General features: G+C 50.5%; 1 protein-coding gene across 9 annotated transcripts in view; it reads right to left on the bottom strand.

Moving 5' to 3' along the window:
• The window catches only part of SMG6 (SMG6 nonsense mediated mRNA decay factor), a 117358-nt gene that overhangs the window by 32730 nt on the left and 62722 nt on the right, over positions 1-21906 (bottom strand). For all 9 annotated transcript variants that reach the window (XR_010307362.1, XM_064166338.1, XM_064166339.1 and 6 more), the window contains exon 13: positions 18922-19123. Coding sequence is in view for 8 of the 9 variants with exons in the window: in XM_064166338.1 (XP_064022408.1) it covers positions 18922-19123 (202 nt within the window). In the remaining variant the exon portion in view is untranslated. The remainder of the gene's footprint in view (positions 1-18921; positions 19124-21906) is intronic.

The following is a 21906-nucleotide window of genomic DNA, read 5'->3' as shown; positions in this document are numbered from 1 at the left end:
GCCCACCCAAGGTGTGCTTGGCAGTAGCAGCATGCAGGAGTCTCTCCCAGATGCAAGGAGACAAAGCAAGCTCCATCCTGAGCTAAGATGGACCACTTTGCATCACTAGAGAGGTTCACCCACACTGTCATGCCTGGATCACTACAGCTGGCAGGCTATCACCACCTCCTGCAGGTCTCCAGAGTGCTACTTGCAAAGCCAGGAGCTCTTTTCCAGACAAGCCCTTCCTGCAGCCTCGGGAAGGTTTGACTTTTCAGTATATTGCAACAGAAAATGACCATGTCCTGCTGCAGAGGGAGGAGAGAGACATCTCCCAAATAACTGAGATGTCATACAGTGCTATCCCCAGCATGGTGATGCTGAGCAGAGAAGCATGGTAAGAAGTTTGAATGGATGATGGGGTTCAGCTCCAAAGATGTTGATCTTAAATGGGTACAAGACATCAGACACAACTGGGCTGCTGGAGGACACACAGTGTCCAGAGAAGGGGACAGGGGAACTGTCAATTGCTGGTAGAGCATCTCTGCAAAAGATGGGATAAAATAGTGTGGCAAAATGCAAATGGTCCTTTAACAAACCACTGCATCAGCCAGCTCCAGCCCAGATCTGCAAGAGTAAGGCCTTGCTTGGCTGAGACAGGACCCCGAAATCTAGGCACCTCTCAGGTAGCTCCCCAACCACACTTCTCTCTCTGCAATAAGAAACCTCAACCTGCTCATGACTGACTGCAGAAGCATGGAGAGAAAGTCAGAAAGAAGAAAGCAGAAGTAACGTTGAGAGACACTGGGGATCTCTGTGGCCACTGAACATTTCTCTAAGCTTAGCCCAGAAGAGGGCTCTGTGAAAAGAAATGTGCCCAGCACCTCTCTCCAGGCCGGGGAGAGGGCTGCAGGGGAAGGGCTGATGGCAAGGATGATGTCCAGAGAAGATCCTGAGAAGAAGCTGAAGGGAAATGGTGGCAGGGCTCACCTGCAAAAGGAGGGCAAGTGTGTGGTGAGAGGCATGAGCAGAACCAGCTGGCAAAGCCAGGGCTCACGACTGGGCTCCCCCAGGGTCTGTGCTGTTGGCAGCCTGTGCTAGCATGCTCAGAGGAGCCCCAACAGAGGACAGGCAGGCAAGCTCCAGCTGCCCATGGACCACAGCTTCTGCCTGTGCTCTTCAGCCCTCCAGCCAAGGAGGAAAATGGAATCAGAGCAATTTCTATTAGCAAGAATATAAAGACTTGGAACCTCTGGGCTGTCTCTTGACAACTAATTAATTACCAGGTAGCATCCCCTTGAAGCTGCCAACACAGCACACACAAGTTCCAGCACGATTTAGGGAGAGAGATGAACTTTACAATCAACTCTAGAATTTTACTTCATCTCCCGCCACCATCTGAGATCCTGGGGGGAACAGGAAGGGGTGGCAAGAGGCAAACTCTGAAGCCATCTGGGATCATCATTAACTCGTTCACTCGTGGCCTCTGAAACAAAACACCAACTGCACTGTGAGCAGCAGCTTCGAGCCAGATGAGAGCTCCTCGTGCTCTCACTTTCTTCAATACCCTTCTGCCAGTTTCTGCAGTGGGGTGCCCATCCTTTTGTGGCCCACTCGCCTGGCCCTCGGGGCTTTGGCCATCAGGGCAGCCAATCTTTGAACCTTGTAAGAGCAGAAGTGGCTTTCAGATGGCTTCAGGTGAGGTATTATTTGCTAACAAAGGAGAGGGAAAAAAAGAACAGAGAAGTGAAGAAGTTTGTCAAGAAAGCTGCAAAAAAAAGGGGCAGGAGGAGGTGGGCAGAGTGACCACTGCTGACAGAGCTGAAATGGGAGGAAGCAGAAAAGCCCACGGTGGCAGAAGATGCCATATTTTAACTCCAGTGACCAAGAGGCCTGAGCTTGAGCTTACCGACTGGCTGATGTGGCTCTGCAGTGCCACACCTGGCTGGTCCCTCACCTCCAACCACATCCCATTTCCCTCTCTCCTCAACAGAGCATTTCCCTTTCCAGTTGATTAGTTGCCAGTTATTATGGGATTGGCACATCAAGGCAGTCACAGCGTATCCTCACACACCAGCTACATCATGATGACGGAAGAAAGCAGCCTCCCTGCCTCAGGCAACCAAAATCTGCTGCTGTAAGCATCTTCTCCCCTCTCTGATCCTGGGATGATGGGATCAAAGCCTCAGAGCAGCCCAGGACCACTCCCAGAAGGACAAGAAGGGGCAAAGGCTATCTGGGCTGCAGAGGTCACAGAGGACAGCAGTGGACACCACAAACCACTGCAGTGTGCCAAGCTTTATCTCATGCAGTAAAAAAAGATGATGGCAAACTGCAGCTGAAGCTCAGGACTTGTGACCTGCTGGAGAGCACTGAGCTTGGGCAGCCAGGCCAAAAGATGATTAAATGTAAGCCCTGTGGCAGCACTGTGAGGGCTGAACTAGAAAACACATGAAATATGAAGACATTTGAGGAGAGTCATCCCAGCTTCTCAGGCTCCAGAGACCTAAGGAGATGGGACATACTGTTCAGCTTGGCACCTTAACTGAACTATACAGCACCCCAGGTAGCATCTCAGAGGGCTGCTTTTGTCTGCACTCAAAGACTGTTATGAAATGAACCATCAGCAACATCCTCAATGGCATGTGGAGATAGTGCTGCGTTTGAGGACTGCTTTGAGGAGGCATTTCACATCTAACAACTCTCCCAGCTCACCACTTGAGGCAAACCTGGGAGCAAGCTTGTCTTGAGTTGGCAGCTTTTGGGACCAGAAGCCTCTGTCTCCCTGCTCCAGCTCTACTGGTGGCCATGGATTTCTTCTTTAGACAGCAGGACAGCCACAGGTCATTTTGCTCAGGTGCAAATGTTCTAGGCTAAGCCAAAACATTTCTTTTCTTTTTTAGATTTACTTGATGTAAGTCCAAAAACTGAGATGACATCAGAGAGCACATTGAGTAGATCCCCTCCAGAAACACACAGGGACTTTACCTCGTTAGTACAAACACAGTTCCCCTGCAGACTTCCTGGGAACAGCTGAAGCAGCATCACACTTCAAAAACCAGCCTGCACATCACAGGGCTGGGGAGGAGCTCAGTTCTGGCCCAGGATTGTTGACAACCTTTTCAAAGCCCACGCAGAATCACACACAAAAACTGTCACAGCCCTGGGGGGAACACAATTACCTTTGTCCCCAGAAGATAGACTGTAAAGGCAATGGAAGGGCAGGAGCTCTCTCAAGAAACAGCCAAGGAAGACATGCAGTCTGACAGAAAGGAAAGCGAAGATTTTGGTGATGAAGTGATCTGCCCCTCCTAGAGGTGATCAGTGGTTGTTTCTCGTGAGCTAGAGAGAGGGATGTCCCTTTAGGTTTTCAGTCCATGTTGGAAGAGTCCAGCTTCTTCTGAGCTGCCAAAAGCTCTGTCCCTGCTGCAGTCCCCAACTTGGGCCTGCCACTGGCTGGGCTCTGAGGTCACTTCCAGAGTGATGAAGGAAACCTGCAGGAGACCAGGCTCAGCCATGGCAGGGAGTGACACTCAGGAGACATGCAGCTTCCTGGAAGAGCTGGAACTGATGTGCAAATAATGAGAGAAAAATGTGGGGCAAGGGAGGGTTAAGGAGAAGATTAGTCTGGGGCACACTCTGGGAGATACACAATGTTAAGTATGAGGGCAAAGGAAATGAAAACTGGAAACTCAAACATAGTCAAGAATCCAATCCCAGCCTGGGCAGGAAGTTTACACTCTGCTTCTAAATATACATGTTTTTAAATCAACAAGCTTTCTGGTTCCTCAGCTTCACCATGCAACCACACAGAAGAACTAACCAGAGGAAGGCACTGCCAAGCTCTGCCCACAGGTGACAAGGTCTGGATGATGGAAATCTCTGCCATGCCCCAGTAGGGAAGCCCTGAAGAAGCTCCAGGAGAGCAGGTTTTCTGCCTCTGAGCACCCTGCCCAGCTCACCAGTGCCCAGTCCCCTTAATGCAGGCTCTCCTGTGGTCTCCAAGTGTGGACCGCGAGGAGAGGAAGCGATAACCTGTAAGCATGAGTCAGATGTGGTGCCTCTTTCCTTCCTGCTCTCTGGCCACTGCATTCATGCTCAGCAGTCAGATAGTCACATATTTTTTTAATTTGATATAATTATCTCCTAGAAATTACTGTACACAGCCTCTTGGGATCTAAAGCAATTAAGTGAAGATAAATTTCTTTCATGGAGCAAGCTGTCAAAGGATGAAGCAATTTCATTCCCCATTTGAAGTGGAAGCTTTGGGTCATGCATGGTTTATTTGAAACAATGCCATCACCTAAAGCTGCTGATCTTATCTGTCTCTCTCTGTCTCTCCATTTCAAACTGCTGAAGATGTGCAGCGTGGCACTGCCTGAAGTGATGACATCTGGCACCAGGCCAGCTACAGAAACAAGCTGCTTCTCCCCAAGTCTGAGTGCAAGAGGCCAAGCATTCCTATTAAAAAGGGGGAAACCGAGGTGAAATCTGGGAAGAGTTGTAAAGTGGGAGTTCTGCCCAAGGGAAAAGGAGACCCATGAGCTACAGGAGCAAGGAAGTGCTTGCAGGAAGAGGTGGCACCGCCCAAGGCAGGATGGGAACATGTGGCACATCTCTAAGGGGTAACACTCTAGCAGGCTTCCTCTTTATCACCAGGCTGTCCTGAAGCCAGCTAAAGCAGGTTTTGAAGATTCCATCACAAGGCATAGCCCATGCACTTTGGTCTGTATGAGAAGAGACATGGCAGGACAGAAATTACATCCCACTGGCACACACATGCTAAGTCTCTCAGAAGTTCCTGCACATTCCTTCCTGTTCTCATAGTGCACCAGGCCAAGATGTTTCGTTTTGGGCACCCACACCCCACCCCACCCCATAAAGTAACACATTTAAACCATTCTCCAAAATGCTGGCTGTTATTCTGAAAAGGGGAGGATGGTCAGAGATGCTGTGGAGCAAAAGAGTGGCCTCGCAGGGGAGGAAGTCATGATCCACATCCCATGGGATACAGGCACCAATCTAACTAAGCTTTGGATCCTAAAACAACCTAAAAGTGCCACTCTGCCAGCTGAACAACTTTCACCTAACTACTGGGATCAAAGAGGCAGAGGACATCACGAAGAACAAGTATGAATAGATGATGAAATCTTTGTGTGTATTGCTGACAACAAACCAGTCCCACTCACGCCACAAGAAGCCAACACTCCTGAGTGTGCCATGGGCAGGGAGCACGGAGAGCAGCAGCTGCTCCTTCTGACTGCATTTCTGTCATCTCCTCCACATCATTCATGCAGCCTTCAGAAAGTCTGCCCTGGGTGTTCAGTCTCTAAGCCAATCAACACCTGACTTCTACTGACAGAAAACAGGACCAGCAATGGCCTGGAAATCAGGCTCCAATCTTCCACTGGTGGCCAGCATTGCACAGATGGTTCCCTGGTGCAGAGGTCAGCAGCACATTGTGATTTGCTGGTATCCTCAAGGCTGCAAGCCCCTTACTGTTTCCAGCCAGCACTTCCACCCTTTACCCACTTCTCTATTCAGCAACAGAACCACAGAATGTTAGGGGCTAGAAGTGACCTCAAAAGATCACCCAGTCCAACCCCCACTGTCAGAGCAGGGTCACCTATACTAGGTCACACAGGAACATATCCAGGCAGGCCTTGAATATCTCCAGAGAGGGAGACTCCACAGGTAACCAGCAACAGAATGAGGGGACAGAGTCTCAAGTTGTGCCAGGGAGGTATAGGCTGGGTAGCAGGAGGAAGTTCTTCCCAGAGAGAGTGATTGGCATTGGAATGGGCTGCCCAGGGGGGCGGTGGAGTCACCATCCCTAGAGGTGTTCAAGAAAAATCTGGAAGTGGCACTCAGTGCCATGGTCTGGTTGATTGGACAGGGCTGGGTGCTAGGTTGGACTGGATGAGCTTGGAGGTCTCTTCCAGCCTGGTTGATTCTATGATCTGAATGACTTAAAGTGCAAATATGGTCTGCAGAAAGGGCTTCACCACCCCATAGGGTAGGTCACAGGCACATTCTGGAAGTGCTGCCACATGTCTGCCTCTCTACAGGACATCCCACATGTGGACCAGGCATCAGGTGACTTGACACAGCACTAGAAGGACATTATCAAACTTTGCCATCTTCTGTCTATAATCATAAATTTCCTCCCTCCAAGAATAATGGATGTTGTAATAAACATGACATCCTTCATGCTTCAGATAAAGGCAGAATCAAAATGTGAATCTTCTGCTGTTCACAAACAAAGCAGAGGAGGCAGGCAGTGACTTCTCAGAGCTCAGAAAACACATCTGTCTCCATACTAAGACTTTGTGTTTATCTATCTACCTACCTACTCCAAGTACAGTTTGTGGAAAGTCTTGGTTGCCCAGAGAAGTGGTAGATGGAAAAATTCCAGGTCATGTTGGTCCAGGCTCTGAGCAGCCTGGCCTACTTGAAGATGTCCCTGCTAACTGCAGGGAGGTTGGACTGGATATCCTTTAAAGGTCCCTTCCAACACAAACCAGACCATGAAAATGCACAGAAAGTTTTGAGAGATCTTAAAGATCATCCAGTTCCAACCCCCTTGCCATGGGCAGGGACATCGTCCACTAAACTTCCACCGTGAGGATGACAGAGCACTGGAACCAACTGCTCAAGGAGGTTGTGGAGTCTCCCTCTCTGGAGATATTCAAGAACTGTCTGGATATGTTCCTGGGTGATCTGCTCTGGTAGGGGGGCTGGACCAGATGATCTTCTGAGGTCCCTTCCAGCCCCTGACATTCTATGATTCTATGATAAACCAGTTTGCTCATGGCCTTGAACACCTCCAGGGGGAGGGCATCCACAACTTCCCTGGGCAACCTGTTCCACCACCCCCACTGTAAAGAATTTCTTTCTAGTACCCAGCCTAAATCTGCTTTCCTCAATCCATTCCCTCTCGTCCTATCACGACAAGCCCTTATAAAAAGCCTTGTAAAACCGACTAGAAATTAACACAACTATTGTCACCATTCCTCATGCATAAACTTGGAGACAAATATTTGTTACATATGGAGGAGAAAATGCTCTATGTGCAATGCTGGCATGCAAAATGTTATGGGAAAACTTTGTTAATTTAAACAAGGGATGGAGTTTGCCTCATGTTTAAGGAAATACAGGCAAATATCTCATGGGGAAAAATGGGATTCAATGATCCTCATTAAACAGCCAGCAGGGTTGGTGCCCCACCACAGATGCAGTCAGACCAGCAGCAGTTGCTCACACAAGGGCTGTGTTTGAGCAGAATTTTAACACTTCCCAGTGAACCTTCACTCAGTATGCCCTCATCTTCCTAAGGGACAGGGATGGCCTGGGGCTGAGGCACTGGCCCCAAAGCCTGGGTATCAGGGGTTTGTTCTCATCCTGTGAAGCTAAGGTTTCCTGTGGGACCCGGGTCAGTCCCTCAGCCTTGTGTACCTCTGCTGCCAATCTCCAACAAGGAAATGGCTTTTCCTTCTGCCCTAACATGTTGTGGATATGTTCATTAATGCCTGGGAAGTGCTTTGACTTCAATGACAGTGAGAAAAGAAAATCCTAAATAAGACCATGGTTGTGTCTTCTCTTTCTGATTTGGGATGTGGCAGCACGAGGGCACTGCAGGTTACAGCTCAAGCTTGCTGTGGGAGCTGGGCTCTCCATCCTCACCCAGACTCAGCCCAGCACTGGCAGAAGGATTTGGCATCCACAAAAACAACTCAAGGTCCAGCTGGGAGCAGCAATGTGGGGAGCAGACTCCAAGCTCAATGACAGAGGTCACCTTCCGTCTCCCGTAGAGACAGAGTAGATCCCCATCTGTTATTTGGGCTGACCACTCCCTGCATTCCACCCCGTCCACTTCTCTGGCAAGCTTCCCAGGACCTGAATCTTTCTTATTTGGGATAACAATGAGGAGTTATTAATTGGGTCTTTTTTCAGGTTTCCTGAGGTCCTTCCAATAGCTGTGTTGGTGGATACCACAGCCGCTGCCGTCGTCTTCAGCAGGGATGTTTTAAGCATTTCACTTGGCCAAAGACAAACCAGGGTCACCCCTGAAGCTAAGCCACGGGTTTAGGTTATGGACTGAGTTTAGTACCAGAGTGCAGAGTCTGAGCAGTAGTAGCATCCAGCTGGCAAAGTAACCCTGAGTCCCAGAGTGCCCCTGCACAATCGGAAGCACCACATCAACTCTTGAGCACCACAAAGATTGTCCAAAGAGAGGCCATGCTTCATGGTCAGGGACAGGCTTGGCCAGCCAGAGCAGCCCTTCCATTTCCTCAAAGTTTCTCTGGGTAGCAATAAGAGATGGCTCATTGGGAGGAGATCCAGCATTAATGGTGTTTTAATGAGGCCTTTCAATATACTTACAGACTAATCAGCAAATTCCATGAAGTCTGGACTCTACTCTGTCATTCCCACTACACTGAAGTCATGGTGAATACCTCTTTTATAGTCAGAGCTGTGCACTATCTGGGCCTGATGTCCTGCCAAGACATGGCAGGTTTTGTGCCTTCAGGGTGCTGATGAGGCCCTTACCTGCTGAAAATCTACATGGGAAGTGAAGGGTGCACACAGCATACACCAAGGGGGTGCTACACAGGAGACATCATGGCTTGCCTTGCTTCTCCTAGGTCACTCCACTGATGCCAACTCTGAGAACATGCAGTCACTGAGTTCCTTGAATAGGACATTTCCTGTTTCCCAAGAGTCTGTGCCCAATCTCCTGAGGCAGCTTTTAGGCCAAGAAGGCTGAACACAATAAAGTTTTGCATCTCATTACATAAACCTGGTTTGATGGTGACAGAAGTGAGGATATTTGACAACTGGATTTGCATGAAAAGATCCAGCACCACCTGAACCCAGGCATGGGATGAGGCTGAGTTACCCTGCCAGGCTCAGCAGCTCCCAGAAAATGCTTTAAAAGAGCCTTTTACTGACACCAGAGCCAACCTGTGCAGTGCTGGCTGAGGAGCCATACATGTGCTGGGGGTGCATATGCACAGCTCACGCTCAGGCTGCCCAATTCACCTTGAGCAAGAGTAGTGACTAAAGTGCCCTGTCCAAAATTAGCCTGGAGGAGAGGCAGAGATGGATCCAAGGCTGGGACAAGGCAGAGGAGGAAGGGATAGAAACATTACAATCTACTTAAATACCCCACAGCTTCCCCCAAGCACAGGGGAATTGCTTGCTCTCTCCACACGTCAGGAAAGAGGCATCTCAGGAGTAGGCTGTTTCCACCAACTCCTGGTTCTTCTCTTCCCACTTCCCCAAGATGGGATGGGGCTGCCTGGAAAGCAACGCCTCATAGTTCCCTGCAAGCTGCATCCAGACCACAAAGCCACTCTGAGGGCCAGCAGCAGGTGTGTTAAGAGAACACATGGCACTGGATCTTAGCAATTGGCAGGTGGTTCCTCACCCCCGAGTGAGACTGCAGTTCTCACACACCAGCTCTCAGCTTTGGGACAGAAGAAAAGCAGCAGGACTTCAGCTCTGCAGAGAGGTGCTGGACTGCAGGTGCTGTTAGATGTGCTCTTCCTTGCAACTATGCCTGCCTGGCCAAGGTTATGGGATCTGTTAATGCTTGGCTGCAGGAAGGTAGCTGCCCAGCTCTGAACTCCTGCTGCCTCCAACACTGTTTCTGCAGCTCGGTGCCACAGCTGTGCGTCATCAGGCAGGCAGCTGTCCTCAGCCCGAGCACTCTGTGTGGCTGGGACAAGAGGACGTGGAAAGCTATGCCCCAGAGACTGCAGTGAACAGGATAAGGACTGGATTAAAATCTGGTCACCAGAGGTCTTAAAATGTCAGCATAAACATGAGGGCAGTGCTGGCGGGGCTGGGGGGAAGCTTGCTTGGGCTCATGATGCTTAACAATAGGTTCAGTGACCTGGACAAAGAAAACCTTTACTGATAAAGCCTGCAGATTAGGACACCAGCTCCTACCCTCTTGATCTCTGAAAAGAGCAACTTAACCAACTGCTGAAAAATTCTAAATTGCTCACTCTTCCACTCACAAGCAAACACCACCTTGCTAAACACAGCTGCAAGCAAAGCTCTGCCACTGGAAGCAAAGCCTGTGGGATGCTGGAAGCATTTGGTGGGTATGGAGGAGAGCACAGCGTTGACTTCCTCCTTACAAGCTGGTGTGGCAGCTCACAGAGCAATGCACTGAGTGAGATGAGCACCAGGATAATGTCTCAGAGGATCCAAACCATGACTCAAAGACTATCACCTCTCTCAGGCCATCATCTGTTTGGCTTCCCAGAAGAGGGATGGGATGGGGGAACTTGGGCCATGTTGATATACTGAGGTCAGAGTAGCATCAGAGGCTTCCCAACCTACACCAAAAATGTGATTAGTGGGAATTGAAACAAACCCAGTTTAGATGGAAATAATGCACATTTTTAATAGCAATTGAAATTGGCTCCTGCAACAGCTTGTTGAAGATCCTAGTGGGTTCTCAGCCTTTCAAAATCAACGCTCTGTGCTTTATACAAGTCGTGCTCTTTTCCCCTTCAGAAATTTCCCTGTGGTTTCCTGAGGGAGAAGAGACCAGGGGAGATGGCCACAGCTTGTCAGCATCCAGGCTCTCCCAGGCTGCATTCCCCACTTCCAATACTGATGCACACCACTGTGGGCTCCTCTTTGAAGAGGAGGTTCCTGACCTGCACATTCTTCCCAGAAGCTCCCCGATCAAAGCACCTTGCTGACAGACAGGCAGGTGTGCCTGTGACAGTGGCTGCCTCCCCAAACCCAGCACAGGGTAGGGGTGGGAGGGGAGAGCAGCTCCCCTAGGAGAGCCCTAGGCAAGGCACGGGGGAGGACTCCAAGCCCAGCTGTGACATTTCCTTTCACCTATACCTGTACAGCTGTTTCCTACAGGGCTGCAGCCCCAAGTGAGAGATGTGCGAGGCTTCTGTAGGTGCTTGGGAACAAGATGGAACAGAAATGCTTCACACCTGGCCCCAAAATTACAGCACGCTGGATGGTGGCCAACATCAACTGGCAGAGTACCAGTTGCAATGGACATCAATTAGAAGCCTGTCATCCGCAGACTGCAGGCTTTGCTATTCGCGATCTGCATCGCTCCTTAAGCCTTCAGCAGCACCAGCGCTGGAGTTTTCCAGATGGGATCATTTCCTTCAGATTCCACTCGAGAGATTTATTGCAGCTTTTTTTTTTTTTTTTTTTAAAGCCCACCCCCTCTTTTAAGAGCCTGAACTATTATTCCACATTGCAGATCTCTCCAGGGCTGTATTCAGTGTCCTCGTGCAGTGCTAGGGCTTGTTCGCCATGAGCTCCCTTCAACTTCAGCTGGAGAAATGCAGTTTTAAGAATATGCTCAAAACTCTCTTAGCTTAAATGAGTGATTAGAAATTGAAACTAAAATGAACCAAACAGCCCTCTGGAAGACTCCCTAGGAGGTGCAGCAGTAGTCACTAGGACAGCACTCACATCCACCGCTATGAAGATATGGTTAAAATGGCACAACAGACATCAGTGCATCCTCCTCTGCCACCCAGCCTTGGGGACACAGACTTGGCCTGATGCTTTCCACTGTGCTAACAACACCTGGGAAAGGCACAGAGAGCCTCCCGGGGTGCCCACACAGTCTCTGGCACTCACAGTTTGAGGAAATGCCAAGGATGGATGAGGAGTTCAAAGCAGGTGATGCTCTGCACTCTACTTTTGTGGTGGCTTAAAATCTGCCATCTACTCCATCACCCAATGACATCACCTTCCAACATGGCCCATAATTTAGCCTAACTGCATTTTACAATCCAAAGGCACCACATGAAAGGGAAGGTCGAGGCTGGGATGGAGTTCAGATACTGGTCAGAAAATGTAAACATCCCTAACTGCTGCTGAGGGGCTGCCATCTCCTGCCAAGTCCCAGCTCAGCACAGGGCTGCCTGCGGCAGGCATCTTTCGGTGCTTGTTTGGAACCTGAGGCAGGCAGGGAGGGAAGGAGTTTTTCAAAGACGACTCCTCCTTGGACTCTCCTACTTGGGGCTTCAATCTCTACTCACAGTTTCCCTTTTCCTCTCTGGATCAAACTCCAAGCTGGAAGCTCTTGCTCTCATGGGCTGAGTGCATTTGCCTGCCAGCTGGAAGGAGATGCTCCAAGGCTATGGAATGGGAATATGGAAAGGATGCTGAGAAAAGTTACAGTTGCTCACTGGGGTTTTCCCTCTGCTTACAAAGAGTTTGTGCTCCCAGAATGCTGGTCTTAGAAACATAGAATCATATTGGTTGGAAGAGACACTTAAAATCAAGTTCAGTTGCTAACCCAGCACTGCTAGGTCATCACTAAACCACGTTCCTCTGCACCACACCAGCTGCTTTCAGTCTCTCCAGGGATGGAGATGCCACCACTTCCCTGGGCAGCCTGGGACAAGGCTTGACAACCCTTTGGGGAAGACATTTTGACTAATGCCAAAACTAAACCCATCCCTGGTACAACTTGTGGCCATTTTCCATTGTCCTATTGCTTGTTCCTTGAGAGAAAAGACCAAACCCCACCTGCCTCCAGTCTCCTTTCAGGGACATGTAGACAGCAAGATCTCCCCTCAGTCTCCTTTACTCCAGGTTATACAATCCCATTTCCCTCAACCACTCCTGATAAGACCTGTGCTTTTCTCTCTTGCTACCCTTCCTCTGATGCCTTGCAGTAAGTCCTCCCAGAATCACTGTAGCACGGCCACTTTAACATGGATTTCATCCCTGGCATCCCAGGAGTCTTTAGGTCTTGGAAAGGACAAAACATCTGGTGTTTAGAGGCATGACAGAGCCTGGTCATTCCAACAGCTATTCCCCCACGACTTTTAAACCTGGAGCTCCCTTTCCAAGAGGCATCAGACATGAGTACACATTGCCAAAAGATAGCTGTGAGGCTGAAGAAGACTGAAACACCATAAGTAAGAGAATAACAAGACAGGGCTAATTTTAGTCCAAGCCTAAACAATTAGCTCTTAAATAGCTAACTCAAAGATTTAGATTATGTAAGTTTAGAGCATACTGGGGCAACTAGAGAGAGGGTCAATTCTGGATTGCCCACTTGGGTTGAACAGTACAGAGGAAAGAGGAGGAGAAAGTTTGGGTTTTAGGCTATCTGAACTGACAGGTGAGAAGTGCAAAGAGCAGGAAGCACGCACTTGTAACAAAAAGAAGGGCACCAAGTGTAGGAAGCTACCTGGCCACCCTGGAGCTGAAGGAATCATAGAATCATAGAATCAAACAGGTTGGAAGAGACCTATAAGATCATGCAGTCCAACCTACCACCCAGCCCTATCCAGTCATTTAGACCATGGCACTAAGTGCCTCATCCAGGCTTTTCCTGAACACCTCCAGGGATGGTGACTCCAACACCTCCCTGGGCAGGGCAGCCCATTCCAATGGCAAATCACTCTCTCTGGGAAGAACTTCCTCCTAAAATACAGCTCCTAACACCCAAGAGCCAGTACCCAGTCTGTAGGTCTGAGGAAGTAAGCCAGTGCTGGTTATGTCTAGGAGCTGTGCATTTTAGGGCTTTCATTTGCCTGGTGAGGTGAGACAGGGTTGAGACTAGCTGAGTGGTGAGTATCTGAGCCAGGTCACTCCATCTATGAGCATGCACACGAGGGAAAAAAAAAAGGAGTGCTTTTCTGTTTGAGAGGAGGGACCCAGAGTGACTGGCCCTATAAGCACATGTATTAATCATGCACCGTCTGGTTTTAATCCACACACTGCTGATCCTGCGTCTCACTGTATTGTTATCAGGGGAAGGAGTATTTCTCCTCAATCTTATTCACCAGCCAAAAGCCTGAAAATGCAAAAAACACATTTGTGAAGTGCCTTCCCAAGGACCCTGGGCCCCGGACCTGGTGAGCTGGGGCTGCTGCCTTTTTATTGGCGTTTAAAAACCTTTTATTAACGTGTGTCAGGGCTGGGGGAGGAGAGAGAGGCTCTGGTTTCAGGACCCCCCATGCAGAGGTTTATTGTGGGAAGGGACATTAACACTTTCTCCTCCATATCTCCCTAGCTGGGGCATGTGACAGAGCCTGCACTGCAGGCACAGCCTTGGGGGATGAACACACTGAGCCCCTGCAGAGCTTGCAGGGATGAAGGCAATCGCAATGCCCTGTGCCTGCTCAGAGGAGAAGGAGCTTCCTGCTCTGCACGGTGCTGCGCAAGCTGCAGCCCTCTTCCGGCCTTGCCACCAGCTCCATGGGGGTCACTGCTGAGCAGGATGCTCATGAGACACCAGGATTCCGTGAGAGCTGAAGAAACCAGGACACGGCCCAGGTTCCCAGGGCTGCACAAGAACAGACCCACGCACAGCTCAGATGCACCATCCCTGGGACTTGCTTTAACCTCAACATGACTCAAGCGTTTTCCACTACAAGTGCCTCACAGCATCACCACAAACCACCTGATGAATCCACAGCTGCTACCTTCCTTCTCCCTGAGCCTTAACTCAGCCATGCTGCTGTTCCCTGCTCTTGCCTCGGGTACAAGGCTGGGTGAGTGAGCTCCTGGCACTGTCTCCTTCAGCTGCAAGCGCTGCAGACAGTCTGAGAGCTCAGGCACCAGGCTGCATAGTTTGCTGTTGACTGGCACGTTCGATGGTGTTCCATCACACAAGCTGCAATGGATATCTGCCCAACGTACGCCCAGGAAAACATCACCAAGTTATGCTCACCCTGGAGCCAGCTTTTGTTGGTTACAGCTTCAAGGACAGTGCAAGAGACGATGGGAAGCTCTAAGTGTCACACTGGCTCCAGCAGGAATCCAAATGCACAGCTTCGTGGCAACGAACCGAGTCAGAACATTTTCACTCAAAACAAGAGACAGGCCAAATGCTCAAGAACTTGCTGAGAAACTCTGGCTGAGTACTGCACTTCATCTGCTAAATAGGATGTGGAGAACAAAAAGAAGTGGGGAGAGCAGTGTTTGTCTTATATAGCTTACAAAACGACCATCCCCTTAGTTGAGCCAATAATCTAACACCATTTTAAGGTCAATATTCTCCAGTTTTGCTTTTCCACAGATTTGTTCCCTCCAAAATGTTACAAATTCCTCAAAAAGCAATGGTGCAAAAGGATGGGGTAAGTATTTGGAGCATCAGCAAGTGAAGTGAGATGTTATCCTTGCCAACTGCTTCTTCCTAGCCATGCAAATGATAGGAAAGGTACTACATCAAGCTTCCCAGAGCCACTTTAGCTTATTAGAACCCTTTTCTTAGAGTCACTTTGACATACTGGAACCCTCCTCCAAGCCCACAACACATTCACAGGGTGCCATATAAAGTGCAGTGCATTTTCTTTACCATTACATCAAAGAACTGTCAGGAACTTGGGGTGTTGCCTCCTCCCTGGAGGTGTTTAAGGCCAGGCTGGATGAGGCCTTGAGCAGCTGAGTCTAGTTGAGGTGATCTTGCCCATGTTAGGGAGATTTGAGCAGATGATCTCTAAGGTCCCTTCCAACCTAAGCCATTCTGTAATTCTACGAAAACTGGGCCAAGACTGAGAAAACAGAGAAATAAATTGGGTGCAGAAAAAAACCTCCTGCAATAAAGCAGTGAAAAATCAGCATTGGCTTTCCCAGTTCTTGCTGCATGTTTCTCACCTGCCTGCAGCTCAACCGGCAATCAAAAAGGAGCACAGAAAGGAGAAAGTTCCTGCAACATGGCAGTATGACCATATTCATACAGAACTGCTCTGGTGCAGAGCCTGACTGAAGCTCAGGGATACAGATTCCCTCATGCCACTGTGGATATGGCACCCATCCTCTGCAAAAAGCCCAGGGATGCACTGGCTGAGAAGTCAGATTCACCTGGGCTCTGAACACCAAAAGAGAAGGCAGAGAGCAGATCACAGAACTGTCTAGAGTGGAAAAGACTTTGAAGATCATGTCCAATCATTAGCTAACACTGACTAGGCCTCCACTAAACCATATCCCTAAGCACTGTGTCTACACAACTCTTAAATCACAGAATGGTTTAGGTTGGCAGGGACTTCAAAGATCATCCAGTTCCAACTCCCTGCCATAGGCAGGGACACCTCCCACTAGAACAGGTAGCTCAAGGCCTCATCCAACCTGGCCTTGAACACCTCCAGGGAGGAAGCATCCACAACCTCCCTGTCCAACTTGTTCCATGTTTCACTGCCCTCACTGTAAAGAACTTCTTCCTAACATCTAATTTAAATCTCCTCTCTTCCAGTTTAAACTCATTACTCCTCATCCTGTCATTACAAGACCTTGAAAATAGTCCCTCCCCAGCCTTCCTGAAGGGATATTCAATATTCAGATATTCAAATACCTCCAGGTATGAAAGTTTGTGGGCTGGGGACTGCACGCAAGGATCCCCTGGTTAAGACTGGGGACTTCTTCCCAGGGAATTGCCTTTTGGTTTTGGTGAAAGGCATTTGAGTTCATGCCACTCAGTCTTACCTTCCTCTCTGGGTCTGTTCTGCCTTCTACAATACCCTGTTTCTGGAGAGTCAAATCATTTCCTTCATTAATACTGCAGAAGTAGAAGAGTTGTGGAACAAGGCAGTCATTTGCAGTGATGCAGGTGCCACTCTAGTCCCTTTCTACAGCATTACTGAATCACAAAAATGGGAGTAGGAGCATCTGAAGAGGTCACTTTGCCTCCTTTTCCAAAGCATTCATCTCCACCCAAGCTGCACCTGACAGAACCACCCAGCCTGCTTTTAAACATCTCCAAGGTCAAAGAGATTCTGCAGAATGGCTCTAGAAGCTGCTTTCAAGTGCTTAACTACCCAAAGGCACAAAGCTTTTCCTAAAGTCTAGTCCTCTATTTTGCTGCAATTTCTGCCCATTCCTTCCTGTGCTTTTCAGCATGGAGCTGGAGGACAGCTTGTTCTCCTCCTCCCTGCAGCAGCTCACTGCATTTTCCCTGAATTTCCTCTCGACCAAAAAACCTTACCTCTGCCAGCCCCTTCTTGGAAGTGAAGCTTTGGAGACCTCTGCTCTATCTCACTGCCCTCCCTGCAGTCCTCTTGGATGTCCTCTGCACAGCGAGCATGCACACTTGTTCCTTCACCAGTCTGACCATTAATGATAACACTGGGTAGTACTGGATCGAGGAGAGACCTTGCAGAACCTTTTGCTTCTGCTCAGTGTGTACTGCTGGTGCTAGCGAGTTTCTTTGCCTACTTCCATGTGATGTGTTTGGTGTGTAAGGCCCTTGCCTTCTGCCCTTCCACCAGAAGATGGAATAACACAGCTGGCACAGGACAGGAGCTCAGACCTGCACAAACCCAGCCTGCTAGGTGGGATCATGGTTCCAAAGTCAGCTACTATCAAACCAAGCAAGACTTACAGAGGTGGCAAAAAACCAACAACAAACAGCCCAGAAAGAAAGGGAGAGACAGACACAGCCAGGCCTCTTCCTCTCTGCAATCTGTGTTGCCTTTCCAGCAGAGCTGAGCTGGTATCACTAGGCCTGGTAATCCATCCCAGATGATGCTGATCTGCAAAGGGCTCCAGCTCCTGCCAGTGGTGGTGTAGTATCTTTATAAAACATCAGAGACAAAGAGAGCCAGGACAGTGAGCAAACTCAGCTCAGAAGCTCAGGTGTAGCTCTAGGACAAGGACACAGCTCTTCTACACACGAGTGCAAGTGCCTGGCAGGGCAGGTAGATGGCACTCCAAATAAACCAGTGTGTGGTTAGAGGAGGCAGAGTTCAGGGAATACTGACCTCCTCCCACAGGTTATGGGGACCTGCTCTGCTTGCTGGGTAAAGAGTGCCTGTGGAGAGAGTGGGGCACTGGAACTGACCCTAGCAGAACCCCGGTGAGGCCACAATGCACAGGGGCAAACAGGCTCCTTTGGGGCAGCAACGGCAACTGCACATTTACTATTTTAACCCCTTCAAAGACAGCCTTGAAAATTCCACAGTGACTTCCTGGACTAAGGTGTTGGACTAAGGTGTTTCCCCAAACTGGAAGCGCTCTCAGTTTTACTGGGAGCCTGTGCTCCTGTGCCACGGGCAGTGCTGTGAGCAAGGGCTGGGCAGACAGAAGTCAAAGAGATTTGTCCCCCTGTGACAAAGGTCCTGAACGGCAATGTTGCCACCACCACAGGCAAGCTCTCCACAGAAAGCAGCCTCTGCATCTCAACTTCTCTGGCTGCACCAAGCACTCGGGAGGCAGCGCCGCGGGGTCCCAGCTGAGCCGCGGTGCTGTGATTGTGCCTCTGAGCAGGAAACTGTTGAGAGCCACTCTCATCCTGCCGTGCCTCCGAGGGCACGCAAAACAAATGCCATTGTGCCTCTGCCATCCCCCCACCAGGTTTTGACACGTTATCCAAGTGCAGCCCCCGGGTCCCTTCTGGCCAGGTGGTGGCAGAGAGCAGACCCAAAACCCCACATCAACAAGGGAACTGATTTCATTATTCTAAAAACAAACAGCCAAAGGAAAGTTCAGGCTAGAATGGGCTCCTAGAGCAAAGAAAGGAAAACAGAGAGCGGGCAGTGGGGAATGCTTCATATTCCTAAAAGCCTTTTGTACGTTAACACATGGTGTCTGCTTCTCTCTAGTCACCTATTTATCACTCTCCTCTTTAGAGAAGGAAAAAAGTCCTGGCTGCCTTCCTAAGGCAGAGTTTTGTGGCCGGGGGGAGGGGGAGGGTGCTTTAAGCATGATGCAAACCATTTGGAGTGCACTGAGAGCACTGCCAACACAAGCTGCACTATTTAAACAAGTGAGGAAATGATCGTATATACAACATGCCAGCGAGCACACACACACCAGAGGAAGTCGAGAGGGGTTTTCATGACACAGAGCTGGATGTCAGCGGCTGAAAGGTCGATATTTTCCCTTAACACCCTTCTCAATGACTTAATCGTGTTCCGTTTGCACAGAAAACTTCCCAAGAATAAAAGTCTGGAGGAATCGAGGGGGGATGTTTGGCCTACTGCTGACCTTGTCCGAGGTCCTCTCCACGTAGCAGGGCTCCTGGGGGGCGACCAGCAGGGGAATGAAGCCCGAGAGCAGTCGATCCTCTTCCAGGCTAAGCAGGGCAAGGTCGTCATCTGGGTCCTTGTACAAGGGCACCTCCGACTGATTCACTGTGGTCAGTATGTTACAGAAGTCAGCCAGCGTCGCCCACACATCTACTGAGACCCTGGGAGAACGAGGAGAGACGTGAGCAATTCGGGGCTGGAATGCATTGGGAGTTGCCTGCAATGCTGCAGCGAATACCAGAGAGGTGAGGCGAGGCGAGGCAAGCCACCGCTAACCTACCCCACTGGGAGGGCTCCGGCCGCAGCTGCGCTAGCACCGACGCCTGCAGGGCTCGTAACCCTTGCCTGCGAGCGCTGACACCGACCACCCCGTCCGCCCCCCTGGACCGGGACGGCTCCCAGGATCTTGGTCCTTCCCACTGCTCTGCCCTCCTCTGCTCGCTCCTGAGCCAGCACATGTGCGGGAAGCAGCTTCCCCGGGCAGCGCCGGCAGGAACCCAGCGCGTTCCAGATGGGAGAAATGATGCTTGTTACTCAATCTGAAAGCCTGCTGGGAGGACAGATTGAACTCCCGCACTGCTGCCAGGGCAAAAGATGCACCTGGGGTGGGTTCAGCCCAGCTCACAGAGCACCTTCTTTCCCTCTGCTGCAACCATGTGCTGCAGCCACACTCAAAAGCGCAGAGATTCTCTGCAGCTAAACCCCACCCACAGGGGGTTAAGGCGGTTTTTTTGCTTCTGGCCACATTTTCAACACTCCAGAGTGACCTGCAGAGCTGCCTCTGCAGTGTCTCACCTTCATGGAGTGGCACTGACGTGTGGGGAGCCAGGTGTGAACAGAAAGCCACCAGCAGCCCTCAACTGCTCTCCGCACATCTCTGTCACATCCTCAGCGCTGAGCACAACCTTGGGGAGGACCCAGCACCTCAGAGAGGGTCAGCACAGGAAAACAGCAAGCACAGAGGCACTGCAGCTGACCAGGCTGCCTCACACTGCATTTCTACCTCCTGTTTCTGAAAGAACTTGGACTGGAGCTTTTTAGCGCTTTAAGTGGGACAAAAGTAAGGAATGGGAGAAAATGGAGCTGACCTTCCTCTGGTAGCAATAAGGAGGGCTGCTCATCCATCCCACTTCTGAGGCACCGAAAAGTGCAGGCCAACGAACCAACCTCACCAGGGGTGCAGCAGTGACCAGTGCAGCCCGAAGCAGCCCAGGGCTGGAGGGAGGCCCCCTGCTCTTTGAACTAGTCCAGGTGGACAGAGTCTGCACTCGGTTATTTACGGGAATCAATGTACCAGGAAAGCACACTGAAATGAAACATCTTGTTTTCAAGAGCGTCCTGGGAGCCAGGCAGAATGAGGAGCCATTAATCAAAGCCCGGCACGTAATCAGCACACATGTACCGCAGAGTCGCCCACGTCCCTAAGCCAGCCCCAGCCCGCACACTGCAGAGGAGAAGAGGTCCCTTCAAAACCCTTTGGGTACCCACACCAGGCGCTGGGTTCATTCACAAAGCTCCCTTCGCTTGGCTCGGCCAGGTCTGGCTGTCAGAAATGTTTAAATATGGAAAAAAATAAACAGTTGCAACACGTTTTTTCGGAGGGATCTGTCCGAGGCCCTTTGTGATGTAATGGGAAACGCTGCGCTTGTGCTACCAGCTGGAAAATAAACAGAGCCGCGAGGGTTAAAAGGAACTGAACTTTCCACGACCCCTATCTGCAAAAGAAGAAAATAATAAGAGGAATGATCCACTGCCCCACAGCCCTGATAGTTTATCCTCCGGCCCAGGCTGCAGAGACAAGCACCGGATATGATAGGGCTGCTCTGGGCCACCTCCAAGGCGAGCTCTGCCCATGGGAGATGCACAGGCTTGGGAGGCTCAGCCCTCCCCCAATGCCCTGCTGGCAACTGGGCTCGGCTGCCTGAGTCCGGTCACATAGCACTGGTGGGGCCCTGCCAGCGAGGGCTGCGATGAGGACTCGGCTTGGATGAAGGAGGTGCAGAAGCTGCAGGCATCAGCAGGGGAGAGGAAACAGGGAGAAAGTGCCTGCAACTGCTGGGGAATGAGTGCATGAGGCTACTGGGGACAGGCACTGATGCAAAGGATGCTCGGGAGGGGCTGAGACAGCCAGGTGCATGGGGCCAGAGTGGAGGAGAAGGGAAAGAAACAGATTGCAGAGACCTCCTCTGTATTCCCCAAGAAGCAGAGGGGCAGGCAGGGGGTGGAGATGACCAGTGAGGGTGGGAGGGAGGCAGCAGTAGGATGTTGGGCAGGACCGGGATCCACAGTGGGACAGGGGTGGTAGTGGGGTGAAGGAGCAGCACAGACTAAGTGCAAGGAACCACCTCCCTATATGGGAGGAAAAAATGGCTCACGAGCAGTCACCAAGCTGACACTGCTAACACACTCAGAGCCACCATCACAGGGGTCCCCTCTCCTCTCTTCTTCCACCATAGCTGCCTGCCCTCAGCCTCTCTGGCAGCACAGCCAGGCACACCAGCCCTGCACTACTCCCTGAGCATGAGAGCAGTCCCTGTCACTTTATCCCCTTCATCCCCAGCTCCCTACAGCTTCACAGTGCCTTGCCACATCTGTCATTTGCACTGGACATGTCAGGTTACTACCCTGGACTTCCTTCAGCCAAATCACAGACTGTGCTGGCTGCCTGGGTAGCAAAATCTCACTGCAAAGCAACCCTGAGCAGCTCTGCAGCAGTGGTTGGCAGCTGGCAGCATCCTCTCACACGCAGCACCCTGCAGAGCCTTTGAAAACCCAACAAAGAAGGTGGTCTTGGTGCTTCTGCTGTGGATTTCTCCTGCAGCACAGGGAGAGGACCGCAGAGTAGTCTGACAAATTTCTTCCTTCCCCTTGGGTGCAGCTCCTCCTCTGCAGCACATCTCCAAGCACTGGCACCACCAAGATCATACACCAGCTGCTACCCACC

This window comes from Pogoniulus pusillus, chromosome 27, assembly GCF_015220805.1.
Source record: "Pogoniulus pusillus isolate bPogPus1 chromosome 27, bPogPus1.pri, whole genome shotgun sequence".
Classification (NCBI taxonomy): Eukaryota; Metazoa; Chordata; class Aves; order Piciformes; family Lybiidae; genus Pogoniulus; species Pogoniulus pusillus.
The sequence above is the reverse complement of the archived record's forward strand: the minus strand, read 5'-3'. Positions and strand labels throughout refer to the sequence as shown.